Source organism: Arachis hypogaea, chromosome 20, assembly GCF_003086295.3.
Source record: "Arachis hypogaea cultivar Tifrunner chromosome 20, arahy.Tifrunner.gnm2.J5K5, whole genome shotgun sequence".
In the NCBI taxonomy this organism is placed as follows: domain Eukaryota; kingdom Viridiplantae; phylum Streptophyta; class Magnoliopsida; order Fabales; family Fabaceae; genus Arachis; species Arachis hypogaea.
In genome coordinates, this window is record NC_092055.1 from 139,079,028 (window position 1) to 139,098,162 (window position 19,135).

Sequence of the window (19,135 nt, forward strand, 5' to 3'; positions counted from 1 at the left end):
GCGATGATAGAAACTAGAGAGTAAGCTGCAGAAAAGGCACAAAGGATATATTATATGTCATTAATGAAAATAAATCACCACCAGAATCCATCTCGTAAAAAATTTTCAGGTTAATATATGATCTGATTTAAAACAGATATATGAATGGAGAGAATCAAGCAAGTAATCAAAGGCTTGAGTTTTTATTTCCAGGTATAATCCATACCGATTGATTACTGCACTCTTTCTCTCCCATTCTATTGTTATAGCAAAACAACCATAAACATTATTCTGTCACCATATCCGGCACACTTTTCAAGAAGTCCTCACCCATTCCTTACAGAGTCTCCGTTGTTACTGTCGAAATCTGCCATTCTACCAGTTCCTTCAACTGGTCCTTCACCGTCTCCGGCAACACCTCCAGCGCTTTCTCCGACGGTTCATCCTCCAGCTCCTACTCCCAGCCATCAGAACCATACTTTAACACTAGCAACGTCTCCGGTGGCTCATTCTCCGTCTCTAAAGAGTTGTCGTGCCAGGTTCAGAATAGAATGTTCCAGCACCAGCACCAGTTGCAGCGCCACATGCAAAAGAGGGTAGAGTTTCAGGATGTTTGGGTGCTTATTGTTGTGAAAGTTTGTGATTTGAAAAAGAAGCGATGGTGGTGGAGTTGAGGTTAAAGATATGGTGAAAATAATTTGAAAATTTTATTAAAAATCAACAAAAAAATTAGGATTTAGATATTTTTAGCATATTAAACTTCTTTTTCCTGAGTATAACATTAATTTTCTTGTTTGATAAGTTTTTTTTTGTCAGCATTTTATAAAATTAATGGATAGAAATAGTTGTTTTACCTTTCTTATATTTTAGGAACAGGTTGTGTAGCCCCTGCCCATCTGCTTCTTGCCTTAGGCAATCTACAACTAGAACTGCAGAAGGGGGAGTTGTGGTTGGCGTATTACTTCTTTTTTTTTTTTTTTTTTGGTTTCTCACGGTATCCCCAACCCGACAGGTCAAGAACTAATCCGTCGCGATTCTGAGCTCCATTTAAGAGTCTGCCGCTGGCCAATGGGTTGCTGCATGCATAAGGCGGAGTTCGAACCCCCGACACTTGCTTAAGCGGACCACTCGACCATTCCATGCTGGTTTATTACTTCTTTTTTTAATGGTTCCTTTTTTCACAGTGATTGTGCCCACTAGCTTTTGACAATGATCAGAACATCACACGGGCCTACAGATAGGCCTAAAACAACCAAACACTAAATTCAGAAAAAAATCAGGGGACAATGTTTTTCCCAGACCGAAAAAAGAAAGAAAAGAGAAAAAAGGCCCCTGAGCCCTGAGGGATTGTATTTCTTAAAGTATTGGCAATTCCCAAGTCCAAAAAAAAAAAAAAAAAATTGGCAATTCCGTCTCAAATATAATAATAAAAAAATTATATTAAATATATATTAAAATCAATCATTAATATAAAATATATATTAAAATATAAAATATATATTAAAAATGCGTTAAATTATATATATATTATGATTAATTTTAATAACTGATTTTAATATATAAATAATATTTTTTTAATTAAAATTTGAGAGGCTTATTTTTCTTTGAGCTGGAATTATAATTCCGATAGTTGTCTTATGTTGTTATTTCTTGCTTATCTTTTTTGTATTAAATAAATCTTTTCATCAATGTGAGTAAATGTAAGGTATCCGGTTTGAAAGTACAGTGTCTGCAAACTTGCTTGATGTATATGTACAAATTTTTATCTTATTATTATTATTTTCTTAATGTTCCTGTCATTTGTACTTTTTTATCTTTGATCAATGAATTCAGCTCTTTAGTCCGAAACAAGTCTTTTTCAAAGGAAAATATTAAATAAATAATTTTTATGAATTTTATTTTAATAAATAATATAAAGAAGTATTATATGTGCATTTAATTATATGAATTTAATTTTGATATACTGTTAGTGTAAAATAGTTTTATATATGCTTCTAATTATATAACGTTATATCAGTAAAAATAATTACCTTTCACATTGATCACGTAAATGATTATTTAGAAAAACAAATATAATTACACGATTGTATAAAACATTTTATATTGTCAATGCATCAAAATTAAACTCTAATTATATACTGTTATATAAACAAAAATAGTCTCTTTTTTTACCGTCAATATGTGAATAGTCATCTAAAAATAGATATGACTAAACAACTATATTACACGACTGTGTAAAATGTTTTACATTGTCAGTGCATCAAAATTAAACTCTAATTATATATCATTATATAAGCAAAAACAGTCTCTCTTTTACCGTCAATATGTGAATAGTCATCTAAAAATAGATATGACTAAACAACTATATAAAAATAATTTTAAAAATATTATGTGTATAAAAATCACTCACCAAAATTAGTTATCGTGTTATTTCATCAATAAATCTCTCAAATCATAAATAAAATTAAGCATGTAAATAATATAATATAAATATTATTAAAAAGACTTAACATATAAAACGTTATGATAAATTTATAGAATAAAAATGATAAAATTTATAAAAACTTAAATAAATAGGTAAAATAAAAAAAAAAAGAATGACATTATGTTTTTTCTTCAATAAGTTAAAAAATATCTACGACCATATGATAGTGAACATATAACTATTAGATAATATATTACAAGAAAATACTAATAAAAATATTTGATTTGATATTAAAATAAAAAATATAAACCATGATAAAAACCTAAAATTTAAAATCAAGAGAAAAATAGTTTGTAAACAACTATTCAAATATTACCATGACAATAAATTAAACCAAATAACATATATTATATAATAAATTAAATATAATTATTTGACTCAGTAAAATATGTTAGATACTTAAAAATATCTTATAAATATGTCATATAACAATCATAATATTTTAAAAAATTATTAATTAAAATACATAAGACCCAAAAATTAGTAGAAATTAAAATAAAATTAATTAATTTATTGCAGTCAAATCAAATAATCAATATACTTGGTTAGATAGAGTTAATGTGATCAAATAAATGATTAATTAATTAACACATTTAAATAAAACCAAATAAAATAAATCAAAATATACTTTAAAAACATGTCATATCAACTTCACAAAAAGAAAAGACTAATAAATAGTACTAACCAATGAAATAATCATATTTATTACAACCATAAAAGGTAATTAAAACAAATTATACTAAGCTATATGGAGCACTTCAGAAAATTAAAGGAGATATAAATATAATTAAAAAGAAACTATCTCATCATGAATGACTCCATCTAAAACTGTTATTTTCCATCTCAAAAGTTCAAAAAAAAGAGTTTGACATTTTGCATAGACCCAGAATCTCAGAGATTCTATTGACCGTACCATTCAAATTAACTTGAACAAAACCATTCAGAATCTTGTCTTTCTATTTATAGCTTACAATAACAGATAACGATAACTATTAACTAATAGTCTAATACTCACAATCTAGTTGTAATTAATTTAATTATTTATTTTTCTTGGTGGATCTTGTTTCTTTGAATTCAAATAAAAAAAAATGTCATAATAAGATAGAAGCCGGGCTTAGGTGACGGCAAGAATCACGATCCATCTCGAATTAAAGAATTTAAAGACTTTTATGGTTGTAACGTAGAAGATTACGTGGATCCACGCATGCATTCATAGCCTTGAATTCTTGAATTGGATCCCACCGACCCAAGTATCCAACTCATGTATGCGTGGAATTGGACAACACACGTTACATAATTGATAATTGGTAAAAATGGTGGTCTTCTTGTAATTAAAACACACTGCCTCAGATTCAAGACTCATCCCCACGCGTCAACATAGCACCTACCACTAATTCTTATCTAATCCCCCAAAATTTCTCATTTCTCAACACATTTTTTGCCTCCTTTTACCCATTCCCATTCCTTAACACTTCACTACACGTTTTTACACCTCAGTGCATACTCATTACTCAACATCACTCCCTTTTTCATACTTTACTTAATATGGTTATGACGGTTATGGTGTGTTTCTAAAATAATACTACATCATAACTATACTATAATTATTTTAGCAGGTCCCTAAAATAATATCAGTTTAATTTTAGGTCTGGTTTAATAAATCTTTTATTTTTCAAAAGTAACTTGTAAAATTTAGTTTTTAAAAGATAATTTTTTAGAAATTATAACATATATGTTTTGGTAAACTAAAAGCAGAAATAATAATAAATGTGTTTAGTTAATAATTTTTAAAATACTATAAGAGACATTAATATAAAAATTAAATTTGGATATTAATTAATAGGTGAATTATATGGTAAATATGTAAGTTTAGAGATCTTTTCGTTTATGAGATAAAAGAGAGATTGAAAAAAGTAGGATTAAAAAATAACTATAAAAAAAATTTATATTCTCTCTATACAATTTTAATCTATATAATAGAGTGTTCCTAATTAATATATAAAATTATATTAAATTTTTTAATTTTAATAAATACAAATTAATTTTAAAAAACTCTCATTTAGATGCTTTGAAAAGCACCTTTAGTTTTTAAAAACTATAAGTACAATCACATAAACTTTTTAATTTACTAAACATAAAACGAAGTACTTGTACTTTTAAAAAGCATAAACACTTATTCGAAATTTTTACCAAACTAAGTCTTATATATTAAAATTATTTTATAAAATATTTAATTATATTTATTTTTTTGATAATTATTTATATGATTAATATAAAAAATTATTATTTTACTACCATAATATTACACAATATATATATATATGTAAAATTATTTTATATTTAGAATATAATAAAATTAAATTAAAAAATAAATTAATTTATTATACACTTAACATGATTCAGTAAAAAAATATTTGCAAAAAAGGTAAGTTTTACATACACTATTGCCAAATTACACATACAGTTTTGAAATTAGAAAGCGACCCGTTTAAAAGTATAGAATTAGAAAAGAGTCCAAGGAATAAAAGGAAAACTAAGAAAAAGGACTTGCCCAAAATTTAAAAAAGAGAATTAAAACAAATTGACCACTCTAATCTCTAATCTAATCTAATCTTATCCCACACCAGCATGCACAATACTTGCCCAATGTTGTGCTGTACTTTTCCTTACTTGACCTAACCAATTGGCACCTATAAATCCCCCTCTTACTTCACTCACAAAAACATCACATTTACATTATTTCCACTCTTCACATAGAGAGAGAGAGAGAGAGAAAAAAAAAAAAAAAACTACCAAGAACTCACACTGTCATACAGACGTGTTCAGTTCTTGGAAAAGAAACGAAGAAAGAAACAACGAATTTATTTAACCGTTTGATGGCAACTAGGGTTATCCCAGCAAGGATCCTAAGGAAAATCCGTTACAACAGAGCCACAACCACAACGGCCGCAGCCACAAAACCGCTCGGCGCAACGCCAGTTTTCGAAAGGACCGAGCACAAGCCGCCGTCTTCAGCTGCCTCCGCCGCAACTATCGCGGCTCCCTCGTCCGTCGACACCGATTACATACCGAGGAGGACGTTGGATTTGGAGGACACAGAGAAGCTCTTCTCGTCGGTGTCTACATGGCGGCTGCTGCGTTCGTCGGCGGTTTTACACGCGACGGCGGTGGGGCCCATGGTTGACGTGGGAATGCGGGTGATGCGATCGAGGTTTGTTGAGAGGGAAGGGTTGGTTAAGGATGCCGTGATGGGAGCGGTTAGGGAGACGTTCTTTGAGCACTTCTGCGCCGGCGAAGATGCCGGCGAGGCTGGGAGGAAGATAAGGTCGCTGAATGAGGCGGGTTTAAGAGGGATGCTTGTTTATGGGGTTGAAGATGCGCACGATAACGATGGCTGTAACCGTAACCTTAACGGCTTCCTTCACACCGTTGATGTTAGCAGATCCCTTCCTATGTCTTCTGTAAGTTATTTTCTCCTTCTTTTAATTTTATTTTCTGGCTTTGAATTTTTGTTACAATTTTCTTATCTTAAATAAATAATAATTAATTAGTTTTTGATGAGGAAACAAATAGTTTGATTTTGATACTTAACAGTTATTTGTTACTTTGTTATTTTATTCAAAATATTGTTTGGCTTTTATAATGGAGTCATGTCAATAGAGTTTTCTTAATTATTAGTGTTTCACAGGAATTTTTTAAAAATATAAAAATAAAATTATTTTTACAAAAAAATTATATACTCAGTTTTCATTGATTATATATATATATATTAAAAAATGAATTAAATACTGGTAGTAACAAAAATTGAAAATTAAAGGTGAATACATGGATAGTAAATTGTAACAATCATTTTAAGTATATATTAAAAATAAATTATTTTTTTTAGCTAATTTTAGTAGATATAAATAATATTTTTGAAATTATAAATCATATTAATTTTAGCATTTAATGTACCGAAGAAATTTAAAGCACTAACTTCACGCATGGAAATTTGCGTTGTGTGCTCGGCATGCGAATAACTGAAGGAGTTTTTTAACTTTTAAGGTCACTCACTTTTAATTACTAACTGGAAACTTTGAAATTTTAATTTGAAGAGAGAAGGATAAATAGGTCCCTTATTTTTTGTTTTATGGACATTTTCGTCCTTAACCATTGAAAAATATTTTTAAATCCTTAACTTTCACAAAACTTGGACGGATCAGTCCCTCCGTCCAAATACCTCCGTCAGGACTGATCCGTCCAAATGCCTCCGTCAGGGATTGATCTGTCTAAATTTTGTGAAGGTTAGGAACTTAAAATTATTTTTCAATGGTCAGGAATAAAAATGTCCGCAGGACAAAAAGTTAGGACCTATTTGTCATTTTCTCTAATTTTAATTTTAATTTGGATTTATAGATCTTTTCATTGAAGCCATTCGGCTTCATTTTGCATGTTAAGTTGTTAACTATCGTGTGACACTTAGCACTGTGGATCCCTCATCATGCGATGTGGTTCCATGCAAATTTTCCAATAGGACATGTGGAACACGGGTTTGGTATTCTGTATTCGGGTCGGGTTGGGAGTCCGGATTTTGGTCCCGGGTTGGGGTAGTTACGGTGCGGCGTGCCTTGTTTCGTTGTGTGTCAGCAAATGAAATTGCAAGTGGGTGTGATTGTGACACCATGCAATGGTACACACCAATTTTGGAAAATGCCAGTTAAGGGTTAAGGTTAATGCTAGCTAGCTTCTTGTCTTGTTTCTTCATCCTTGAGTGGTACTGTCCTTTTGCTTGGTCCCACCCAACACAAGGACATTGAGCTCTGCCAATTTGGCACTATTTAAATTGGAATCTTGAAATTGTAATATGCTCTAATTTGATTTGATTCTGTCATGTCACGTTGCTAAAAATGTATATATTGCATTCTTAAAAGCATTTGTTAATTGATAATTTTTTATGTTAATAGGTGAGTTTTGTGATTGTGAAAATCACTGCAATTTGTCCCATGACGCTGCTAGAGAGAATCAGTGACCTTCTAAGATGGCAACAGAAAGATCCTTCATTCAATTTGCCATGGAAGCGAGATTCCCTGCCAATTTTCGCTGAATCAAGCCCTTTGTACCACACCCAGAAGAAACCAGAGGCACTTACCCTTGAAGAGGAGCGTGATCTTGAACTTGCAACTCACAGACTTGTTGAACTCTGCCAGAAATGTGTGCAGGCCAATATTCCTCTCTTGGTTGACGCCGAACACACCACGGTTCAGCCGGCGATCGATTACTTCACGTATTCCTCTGCCATTGTGCATAACAAGGATGACAATCCGATCGTGTTTGGAACAATTCAGACTTACTTGAAAGACTCCAAGGAGAGGCTCTTGCTGGCATTGAAGGCAGCAGACAAAATGGGAATCCCAATGGGGTTCAAATTGGTGAGGGGTGCTTACATGTCCATGGAGAGCAGGATAGCCGAATCTTTCGGCTTCGAATCGCCCATTCATGACACCATTGAGGACACACACAAGTGTTTCAATGATTGCTCCTCTTTTCTTCTGGAGAAGGTTGCTGATGGTCCTGGATCACTTGTTCTTGCAACACATAATGTCGAATCAGGTACTTGAATTGAATGTTTTAACTTTTAAATAAGTCTTTTCTTAACTCGTAAGAAAAGACACGTGAATGGTTATATCTCTGACACATTATTTGCAATGTTTTTAGGCAAATTGGCTGCCGCGAAAGCGCACGAATTAGGGATGGGAAAAGTGCACCACAAGCTGGAATTCGCGCAGCTGTGTGGAATGTCGGAGTCGCTTTCATTCGGTTTGAGCAATGCAGGGTTTCAGGTTAGCAAGTACTTGCCATTCGGGCCGGTGGACAAGGTCATGCCTTACCTCTTGAGAAGGGCTGAAGAAAATAGAGGGCTCTTGGCTGCTTCAGGTTTTGATAGGCAACTCATGAGGTACATTGAAATTTTCAATTATAGATAGTGTTATCAATTCGAAAAGTTGTCATCTAACAAACACGATAGTTAAGAGCAGTTAAATGATATTATCGCCTAACAGTTTTTAACTGGAAAGTTTTTCTGTAAGTGACAATAATCATTGTTTTTTTTGTGCAACAGAAAGGAGATTGGTAGGAGGCTAAAAGCTGCTGTATTTTAGAGACGTTTAGAGTCATTCAATTCTGTGGGATGGAAACGGAATTCGCTAAACAATGTACAAATTAGAGAGTTCTGTTTTTCTGAGAGAATTGTATTTAGACATTCACTGCCTATGGTTTCGCTTCACGAGTTGAAATTTCAAATAATATCATCACTGTTTTATATACACTACTGTTCCTTGCATATTTTCTCTTCTTTCATTTTTGCACTTCAAATTTGATAATAAAAGTCATAGATGAATGATGACAATGATAAAATTGATGGGGACATGTATGTAACATTATGCGGATATTGCGCTATCAGAAAATGCAAGTGGGTTAATGTTTAAGGCCCTATCACAGAACAAATATTAGGTGATGAATGATCTCTTTTCTAACTAATATTAAAATTTAATATAACAAATATGTTTGATGATGAAACCTAACTTGTTCTTAACTGAAAATGTTTAAAATGTTTGAAAATATCCTGTGACTCTAATTGTAAAAATTATAATTGGTGTAATGTCAAATAAAGTAGAACAATATATCTGTTAGAATGTAAAATATATTTATACATAAATTTATAATAATTAATCTAATTGTTAATTTTTAACATAAACCTCATATTTTTAAAAACAAAACCAAACATGATTAATTTGGAATAGAAAGATAAGCAAGTCTACCACAAGCTCTGATTTTTGTTTGCTTTTAATGATGGTTAAATATATTTTTTTTTTGTCTATGAAAATGAGATTAATGATATACGTAAATATTATAATTTTTATTATTTTTTTAATATTATAAAAAATACACAAATTAGATAGTCTAATTTTTATATCTCAAATTTTTTAATCTTTTCAAAACAAAAATTGGAAGGTCTGATTTTAGAAATCATAAGATCCTTATTTTGTACCACATAAATCGAATAGTCTGATTTCTGTATCTCCTAAAAATAAAAAAAATCGAAAGATTTACGATTTCTTTATCCTAAATTAAAAAGGATTCCACATTTAAAATTAACATCTTAACTGTCTATAATCTAACAAAATTTAACAAAATACTATTGTCAACACCATATCAAAATTAAAAATATTTATTTAATGATAAGCACTGAATAAATCTCTCACAAATTACCAATACATGTAGGTTTCAGTGTTTCACTACTATACTAGAATGAATCGAACTATAGCCAATGAATTTTAGCATGAAAAACAAGTAGCACATTATTCTGTTAGAATTTATTTCTGATTTGAGCAAATTAAACATGTCTTAAATTTGGTAATGTTGGTGGTCCCAATATATAATGTGGTAGCTAGCTTTCTTCCATAAATTCTCAAATGGGAGTAAAATATAAATATTTGAATAGGTGGGGCGTGAACACTGAACACGAATCTCCATATCATGAAGCTTCCAGATTTCATGCATAGTCAGTGCTGATGAAGCAACTCTATTATTTCTTCATAAAATCTTTACAAACGTTTTCTTTTCCTTAAAAGAATAAATAAATTAAAATAAAGCAAAAGGATGAGACAAATAAACGTGACAAATCCACAGGTTCAAAGTAATGCAGTCATTATTAATTACATAGAACATTTCTATAAGGGAAAAAAATAGTTGTAATAATAAGTATTTTATTTAGTTAATAGTCAAAATTGTTTCTAAAAAATATTTTGATTTTCATTTTCGTTCTCAAAAGAATAAATTAATTAAATTCGTCCCTAAAAAATAGATTTGGATCCTCTAAATTTTAAATTTTATTTTAGAGAGTAAAGTTTGATCTCTCACCATTTATTTCATAGGTGGGACCAAGAGAAAATATGAGAGAGAAACCATTCAAGGGTAAGAGATCAAACTTTACTCTCTAAAGTGAAATTCAAAATTTAGAGGATCCATATCCCTAAAAAATAACGGACCTGATCGCGTTAATTCTTCCATCCATCGTCTCCTTTTACTTCTATAGAAAAAATTTTTATGAGACATTCTATCAGACATCTTATGTGCATCATGCTTAATCCATTAGACCTTATCCTATGGTGAAATTCCAAGACTTTAGACAAAGAAAATTTTTTTTTTTCATATTTTTTAAGCATGGTGTGATAAAAGTACACCGAACTTGTTGTGGTTGTCGACGGTATCAAAGGCATATGAGACTTCAGAGATTTTGTTGAGACTGAAGAACAAGTGCTAGTGGTAGAAGCCGTTCTTGAGAACAAGGGAAAGAAATTGGCAGAGCTCAGTGAGAGAGTTGCAGATCTCTACTAGAAGAGCCGAAGAAACCGCCTAACCACAAGCGATGGGAAGAGCAAGTATCGGAATAAATATCGCGGAATGCGACACGATATCTGGTAATGAAAAGAGCAAGCATCAGAATAGAATCTTGAGTGTTTTGGTGATGAAGACCAACGAGACGGTGCTGCGGTAGTTATGGAGTTTCATAGAAGAATGACATCCATGGTTATTCAACTGCACCTTTACCTTCATCACATGCCTGGATCAAAAGAATTACAACACGTAGAAGTAAAGGGAAGACGGGACAACTTCGAAGGTTGCACCAGCGTCATTGGTAGCAGCAGCGGAGTCATCAGCGATAAAAGCGGAGTCAACGGCAGCAGGAACAGAGACATCGGCAACGAAGACAACACAGAACTGACTGTAATCGAGACAATGACAACAAAACTGTTGCAAAAAAAAAAGGAGGATTCGCATAATGTTCCACCATGAAAGAGTAGGAAAAGACGATCATCAGTCTAATGTTTTCCCGGGTTTGGGCGTGTCTTGGTTCCAGGCCTTAACCAAAAAAGAAAAAAAATGTAACTTAACGTGACACGTCATTTTCTATTAACACTGTCAGTAAAAAAATAATAGAAGGATAATATAATCAGATCCGTTATCTTTTTAAAAACAAATTTGATTAATTTATTTTTCTAAAGACGAAAATATAAATTAAAATATCTTTTAAAAACCATTTTAATTATTAACTGTATTTTTTTTTTATCAAGAGAAAATGATAAACCTCCCAAGTGAAAGCTCTATTTCTAAAATACCATTGATTTACCTTGACCCATAGAAATTCATGAGATAGATTAAATTTTTTAAAATCAATAATTTATCTCAAATTTTAATTAACACGATTAAACTTTACTCTTATTTTATTATTTTATTCAATATATATCTTCAAATTTAAATAACTTCAAAACTGATTCACTATTTTTAGATTATTATTCAGTATTCAATTATTATATAATAAAAATATTATTCGTACACTAAAATTAATTACTAAAATTAATTATCAATATATTTATATATAAATATATATAATTTAATTTATTTTTAATATATATTTATATTTTAACATATATTTTATATTGATAACTATTTTTGATGTACACGTAACATAGTCAATTATATAATAATAATTAGTCATGTTCCTCTGTCAGTACAGTACAGTAAAATGGTTACCTCTTAATTAATAAATTAAATCGTTAAACTTCACATCATCATCATTCGCATGAAAATGCAATTTATCTCTTTTCACGCGTCTACTTCACTCTTTTCATATTGATTAATAAATTGTGAGAATATTCTTATCATCATTTTCATGCATTTGCTGTTACCTTCATTTTGGGAAATGATTGTTCCCCCACTTGATATATATTAACCAATAATAATTCTTCATTTTAGAAAAACATGTCACATCCACTTCCCCCTTCAATTGCATGCTTATCACGCATTGAACTTTCAGAATAGAAAAATAATATAAGGGATGCACCAAAATATAATAAATTATTAAAAATGTTATTATAAAAACTGTTTTGTTTGTATGTTATATGTGAAACAATGTATTTATTTACCATCGAACAAGATTAAAAAAAGAGATTTAGATTAATAAAAAATTTTAAGATTTGTTTGGATATATTTTTAAAAAAATAAAAATAATTTTATGTTTAGATATTTTATATAAAATATTATTTATTTATTAATTATATTTAGATATAATAATATAAAAATATTTATTTATTTATTTAATATGTTAAAAATATTTCTTTTAGTAAAAAAGACTTTTTATAAAAATATGTAAAATATAAATTCTAAAAAAAAATTTTTTTTAGTATTTTTATTTTTACTATTAAAATTTTTTTAAACATACTAAAAATAAAAATAAAAATTTTTACTAAAAATATTTTTTTTTCTAATATTTGAATGACACTCAAACGAATTCTTTTACATACCATATATTTTTATTAAATTAAAAAAAAGAAAATAAATATTACAAGGAATATGGACTTTGGAAATTTCATGAAAATTAAGGTAAGAAGAATTTTATTGTTAAAAAATTAAATTTTCAATATTGACCGTTCTTAGCTTGAAAAAAGATGTTCTAATAAATCAGACATCAATTTAGTAAAATCAAAGGTGATAAGGCAACAAGTATAATTGTCACAAAAAGTCTAAGTCGTAAGTGATTCCACGCCGAAAAGTATAAAAATAAATAAATAAAACACCTCACATACACTCAAAATAAATTTGTCAAAAAAAAATTTCAATTATTCGGTTCTATCCACAAAAAATATAAAACACCGTTGTAATAATTCAACGGAGAAAATTAAGGGTGGGGCTAAGTCCAAGGTTCAGATTCCATCGCCCACAATTTCTGAATAGATTCCGTTGATTGAGATTCCCACAACTCCAAAATCAATGCATATCCACACAACCCTATGAAATTACTGCAATGAAACCATGTGGTACGGTGATTCTCATGGTCATGGGAATCCAAGATTCTTGGAAAATTTCAATTAAGTGTTTAGTCTCAGATTATCCTAACTATGCTTAAATATATATAGTAAAAATAAATATGTTTTACATTGACAGTATGATAGTCATTTAAAAAAATAAATATAATTAGATAACTGTAAAATATTTTTACAATATTAATATATTAAAATAAATTCTAAATAAATATATCTTATTTCATTATGTTATTCTCTGATTGAAATATATAAATTGTTTATGGGATTTATATACAGTTATACACACACATGTTTAAAAAGATAATGTATAAAAAAGAGTAGGAGCATAAACAATAATATCACTTTAAAGTTATATTTTGACCAAAAGGAATCATAAGGTCAGAGGCGGCATTGGTCCATGCCTTTCTTATATCCAAGCTTCCTGGCATGACCTGCTTTATTAATATATAATAACAATTTATTGTTTTTAATATTGGTATTTATTAGTTTATGTTATCGTCTAAATATAATTAATGTGAGTTTGGTTTATTAATTTTATAATCAATGGTTTTTTTGGTTGTAAGTTTAACTTATTATTTCCAGAAAGAGAAAATAAAAATCATTGAAGTTTAACTTATTATTAAAAAAATTGCTAATAATTTTTTTTATATGTATCCGAAAAACAATAATAATAAAAAAAATCCAAGATGAGGTAATAGTTGATAGTGCATTCTTTTAGAAGTTTATTCTGTCTATGTGCATAAAAAAATCATTAATCAAATAAATCATTATATATATATATTATTTAATTTATTTATAATAAATATTTTATATTTTAAAATATATTTTTTACAAATAATTGAAGAAAATTTTATACCTTAAGTTGTTTAAGTTGTAATGTTGATAGTTTCATAAACCAGAAGAAATTAAAAGAGGGAGAAAAAAAAGTTATTCTCATTGTTGAAGAGAATGAAAAATCTCCTTAAGAATATATGTTGAGTTATTATACTTTATATTCTATGTATTCTTTATGTACTCCCACAAAAAAAATTATAACAAATAAACCTACATCTATTATTGATAAAAAAAAATAATCTAGGTAACACCCTCCCGCAAGCTAGAATTATATAAATCTAACCATCCTAGCTTGAAAACATAGTAAGAAAAGGACTAGGTGGCAGAGCTTTAGTAAGAAAATGTTGGTTTTTGAAACTAACTGGCATCAGATGAATGAGACCAGACAAATGCTTTTCACGAATAATGTGGCAGACTGGCAGTCCACTTCAATGTGTTTAGTTCTTTCATGGAAGATGAGATTATTAACAATGTGAATGGCTGACTAGTTGTCATAGAATATAGTGATAGACTTTTGAAGCGGCAAACCAATGAAATCCATTAAGAAAGATAACTAACTAGCTTCACAAGTAGTAACAGTAAGAGACTTATATTCAACTTCTGCAAAGGACTTGGCAACTACGGTTTGCTTCTTATTCTTCCAGCTAACGATAGAGTTTCCAAGTACGAAGCAATAACTGTAAACTGAACTACGAGTATCGGGTAGCCCAGTTAGCATCGAAAAATTCGGTGAGATGCAGATAACCAAAATTCTTGAGAATGTAGATAACCAAAATTCTTGAAAATGTTAAAGACGTATTTCCGCTGATAAATGTGAATTACAGAGTTAAAGTGTGCTACTTCTATTCTCAAGAAGTACTTGAAATCACCAAGATCCTTTATTTTGAATTTGTCATCCAGGGGTATTGATTTCACCAATGTGATTCCCGATTAAAACAAGTCATACTAGAATGACCGTGAAGCTTTCGGATTGTTTCTTGATGAAGAGTGAATGATCTGCTTATAACTAGCATTCACAAAAGTCTGAGTGAGCTTAATGTTCCATTGCCTGTTTTACTTGTTTAAGCCCATATAGAGACTTTTGTAATTTACAAACCAAACCTGAGATGGCCAAACTGGGTGGTATCTTCATATAAACTTTCTTATCCAAATCTCCATGAAGAAAGACAGACGTTCAGCTGTTTCAAATGCCATTTCTTTGACGTTGCTAATGCTAACATTATTCGTAGGGTAGTCATTTTGATAACTGGACTAAAATTATCACCATAATCTCCTCCTTGTACTTGAGTGAATCCTTTTGCGACTAGCCTCGCTTTGTGCCTCTCTATGGTGTCATCGGGATTGAATTTTACCCGAAAAATCCATTTGCAACCCACAGCCTTCTTGCTTTTTGGCAGTTCAGTGAGACATCAAGTTCTGTTTTGATTTAAAGCTGTAAATTTATCTTGTATTACCTTTCTCCAACATTCATGTGCAGCCGCTTCCTTAGGTTTTTGGATTTGAGGTGATGGCTAGAAAGAGTGATATATATTTTGGGGTTAGTTTATTATATGATAAGTGTTGTGAGATAGGATATAAAAAGTTAGAGTTGGCAAAGTTTTTAAAGTGAGTTGCGTGGGTGATAGAGATCGTTGCTGATTTGGTTAATCCGATGGTGTGAGCTCCGGTGAGCGCCACCATTTCTTCAACGGAGAATCTTCTCTTTGTGAAGATCTCAAAGATTTGAGACATCGGCATTGTTGGCTTAGGGAGGTTGCCGTCGACGTCAGAGGATCTGGACACGCGGCCGTCGCGACGGCCAAGGTGACCGTGTAGTAAGGGCTGCCGGCCATGGTGACGAGGTCGCGGGTGGCGACTGCGAGGATGTCGGCGCAAGAGATGGTGTTTAGACAGGCGAGCTCGAGAGCGGTTTTGGCTCGGACGATGGCGTTGAAGCTGTCACCGGGGAGGGAGAGGTTAATGTCATTGTCGTGCTCGGCTTTGTTGAAGGAGGTGGATGAAATGAGGACAGAGACGTCGCAGCCGTTTGGGAGGCAGTTGTAGAGGAAAAGGTGGATGGTGGCGCCGGCGGTGGTGGGACTGGCGATCTGCTTGTTGCTCTATACGCTCACCGCACTATGAAGAAATCTCATGTCTTAAACTGTTCAAACTGTGATGTTATGGTTTAATGATCTAGAAGAGATTAAGAGAAGGAGGAAAAAAAAGTTATTTTTATTATTGAAGAAAATAAAAAATCTCTTTAAAAATATATGTTGTGTTATTACACTTTATATACTATGTATTCTTGATGTACTCTTACTAAAAAAAATTATAATAAATAAATCTACATTTACTATTAATAAAAAAATAAAATAACAATAATTAATTTAATAATTAATTTTTAATATACTCTTAACATATTGGTTCCTTGACAAGTGTTTAAGCATCTATTAATCAACCATGAATTAACATTTACCGTGGACAAATAATACTTCATTAGATATACTGGAGTTTTGTTCCAAATGGTTTATGTAATTAATTTCATTTGTCATTATACATCTATATCAATATATCATATCTTGTAAGATAATCCATATATATATATATATATATATATATATAGAATGGTAGAATAGTTTCATATATACTTGTGATGTATATAATACGCAAGGTTTTCACTTATGGCATTGTATTTTTTTTTTGGAGTAAAAGGATACAGACGAATATATATTAAAAAAAGTGAGCAAGTGGTACACGAGAGTAATAGTCAACAAAAACAAAAAGAAGTACTCCATCAGAATAATAACAAAATTTAATTTCAGGTAGTTTTCTCTTATCAATTCGATTTTTGGTCCTTTGTGAAGGAATAATTATAGAGAATCAGTGGTTGTGAGCTGTCATGCATGCCTTTCCCTATGTTTCAAGGAAGTCACAAATTTTATTTTTGCAACATATATACATTTTGCTTGCTTAGAAATAGATAACATTTGAGAGTATTTTAACCAGGATTCTTATATGCAATTGTGATCATATGTAAATTTTTTCTTTTGATTTAATTTTTTACTGTGGCAAGCCAAGATTTAGTTGGGGATCTAATGAATTATTTCATATACAAAATAAAATTTAAATTTTAACATTTATTTTACACATACGTAAATTAACAATTTGATCAATTTAAATTAGTTAATCATATGCAATTTAACCGAATAATAAAAAATATAGAAGTATGAGATAAGGTAATTAAGAGTAACGCTTATTACTAAAAAAATGTGTAATCTCATCTTAATAAGTTATTTGGACATATGAAAATAATATATGGTCAACAATAAACTTGAAAAATAAATAGTTAGAGACTACGAAATACGTATATTTTGTTGAGTTGTCGGACGTATTTTAGACACGATATTTATCTACATTCATTTATATTCATCCGACATGCATGTCTGCTATGTCCATTTGTGTCTTAATAAAAAATAAAAAAAATTTAGATATATTTGGAATAATTGTGTATAAATTTTACTTTAGCCTCCCCTAAATTTTATTTTACTCTTTTTCTATTATAAGATTAATTTTTAGCCCCTCCCTAAACTTCAACCTAGCTTCGCCCCTAATTTGGACACATCTAAATACTATCATGTATCAGCATGTTCAATCTTATTCTTAGCATGTATTCTTGAAATAAATTTAAAAATAGTATATATTATTATTTATTAAAAATAATTAAAAAAATTAATTTATGTTTTTCATATTAATAAAATATCAAAGTATCATTCTTATTTTTTTAAAAATATATCATATATATATGTGTGTGTGTATGTGTGTTCGTGTATCTTATAAAATTTTAAAATTCGTATGTCTGTCATATTTCGTGTTCATATTAATATTCGTGTATCAAAGATTAATTAAAAAAAAAAATTAGAATGTCGTGGTCAAGAAATATTTTAGCACGAATAATGGTAATACATGAAACATTTTTGTTTTAGTGAGAAACAGGTGCCGACATTACTTTAAGATTTATTTGATTGTTTCTTAAGTTCATGATCAATATGCATCCAAACTAATTTGGGTTTGTTTAATAGTTAATTCTCTAATTTACTTAAATTTATGCTAGCGATTTGAATCTTGGGGTGCATAAAATAATCTATTAGTCAATGTGCATCCTACGCAACAATTGTATACCTGTAATATTTAATCCAAAATAAAATAGCATACTTGAATTTCTAACAAACTGACTTGTCATTAATTGGAAAATTGGTTTAATTAAGTCCAAATTTTTCTACTTAAAGCTATTTTGGTGCTTAAGGAGAAGTTAAAAAAATGACTTCTCTCGTAATAAAAAGTTTATTATTATTTTTTTTCTTAAAATAAGTACTTTTAGAACTAAAAAATCAAACACAAAATAACTTATTTATAAGCTATTTTTAATATAAACATTTATTGTTTAAGCTATTTCTTTAAAAGTAACTTAATTAAGTTGTTTACCCAAACTGGACTTTAGCCTTTCTTATAAACAACTAAAAGTGAAATCAGTGAAATAATCAATCGTACGTTAAGTTCGAAAATTTCTTATAAATCTTTCGTATTAATTGATCATTACACTTTGACTGTCCAATTTAAAATTAGTGTTACAATGTTTGCATTATCTTTTATTTTCGGAAGATTATGCACACACTGTGAGGAACTTTAAATGAACCAACAAAATGTCCACTGTGGTCAAACAAAGTTAGAACAAACTCGAGAGATTCATTCGTAATGTGACAAGGTGAGGGCATAGTTTGCACCTTTTTTTTTTTTTTTTGTGTCTATAGTTTGCACCAAATTTGTGTCGGAAGTTAGGTATGTGTCCAGGATAAAAAAAAAAAGATATGTGTCATAAAATCCTAGTCCTATATAATCGAATTTGTGAAATCCTTTAATTATTCTTTTAATTATGTTGTTTTAAAATATTTGATTATTCTAGTATAGCTGATTACTTGATTGAGATAATGTGTCAGGT

The 19,135-nt window shown here is 30.0% G+C and overlaps 1 protein-coding gene, 1 long non-coding RNA gene and 1 pseudogene across 2 annotated transcripts; 1 reads left to right on the plus strand and 2 right to left on the minus strand.

Annotated features, from left to right (window-relative positions):
• Positions 1-25: 25 nt before the first annotated feature.
• On the minus strand, positions 26-970 carry LOC140182512 (uncharacterized). Its single transcript, XR_011878241.1, has 2 exons — positions 834-970; positions 26-498 (listed from the first exon to the last, which is right to left on the minus strand). It is a non-coding gene; the product is annotated as an uncharacterized lncRNA (long non-coding RNA).
• Positions 971-4,945: 3,975 nt separating this feature from the next.
• On the plus strand, positions 4,946-8,766 carry LOC112782357 (proline dehydrogenase 2, mitochondrial). The gene is made up of 4 exons (XM_025824710.3): positions 4,946-5,925; positions 7,408-8,053; positions 8,159-8,399; positions 8,562-8,766. The coding sequence occupies exons 1-4, from the start codon at positions 5,341-5,343 to the stop codon at positions 8,599-8,601; spliced, it is 1,512 nt and encodes a 503-aa protein (XP_025680495.1). The 5' UTR covers positions 4,946-5,340; the 3' UTR covers positions 8,602-8,766.
• A 6,815-nt stretch (positions 8,767-15,581) lies between these two features.
• On the minus strand, positions 15,582-16,636 carry LOC112786514 (peroxidase 63-like; annotated as a pseudogene).
• Positions 16,637-19,135: the final 2,499 nt, after the last annotated feature.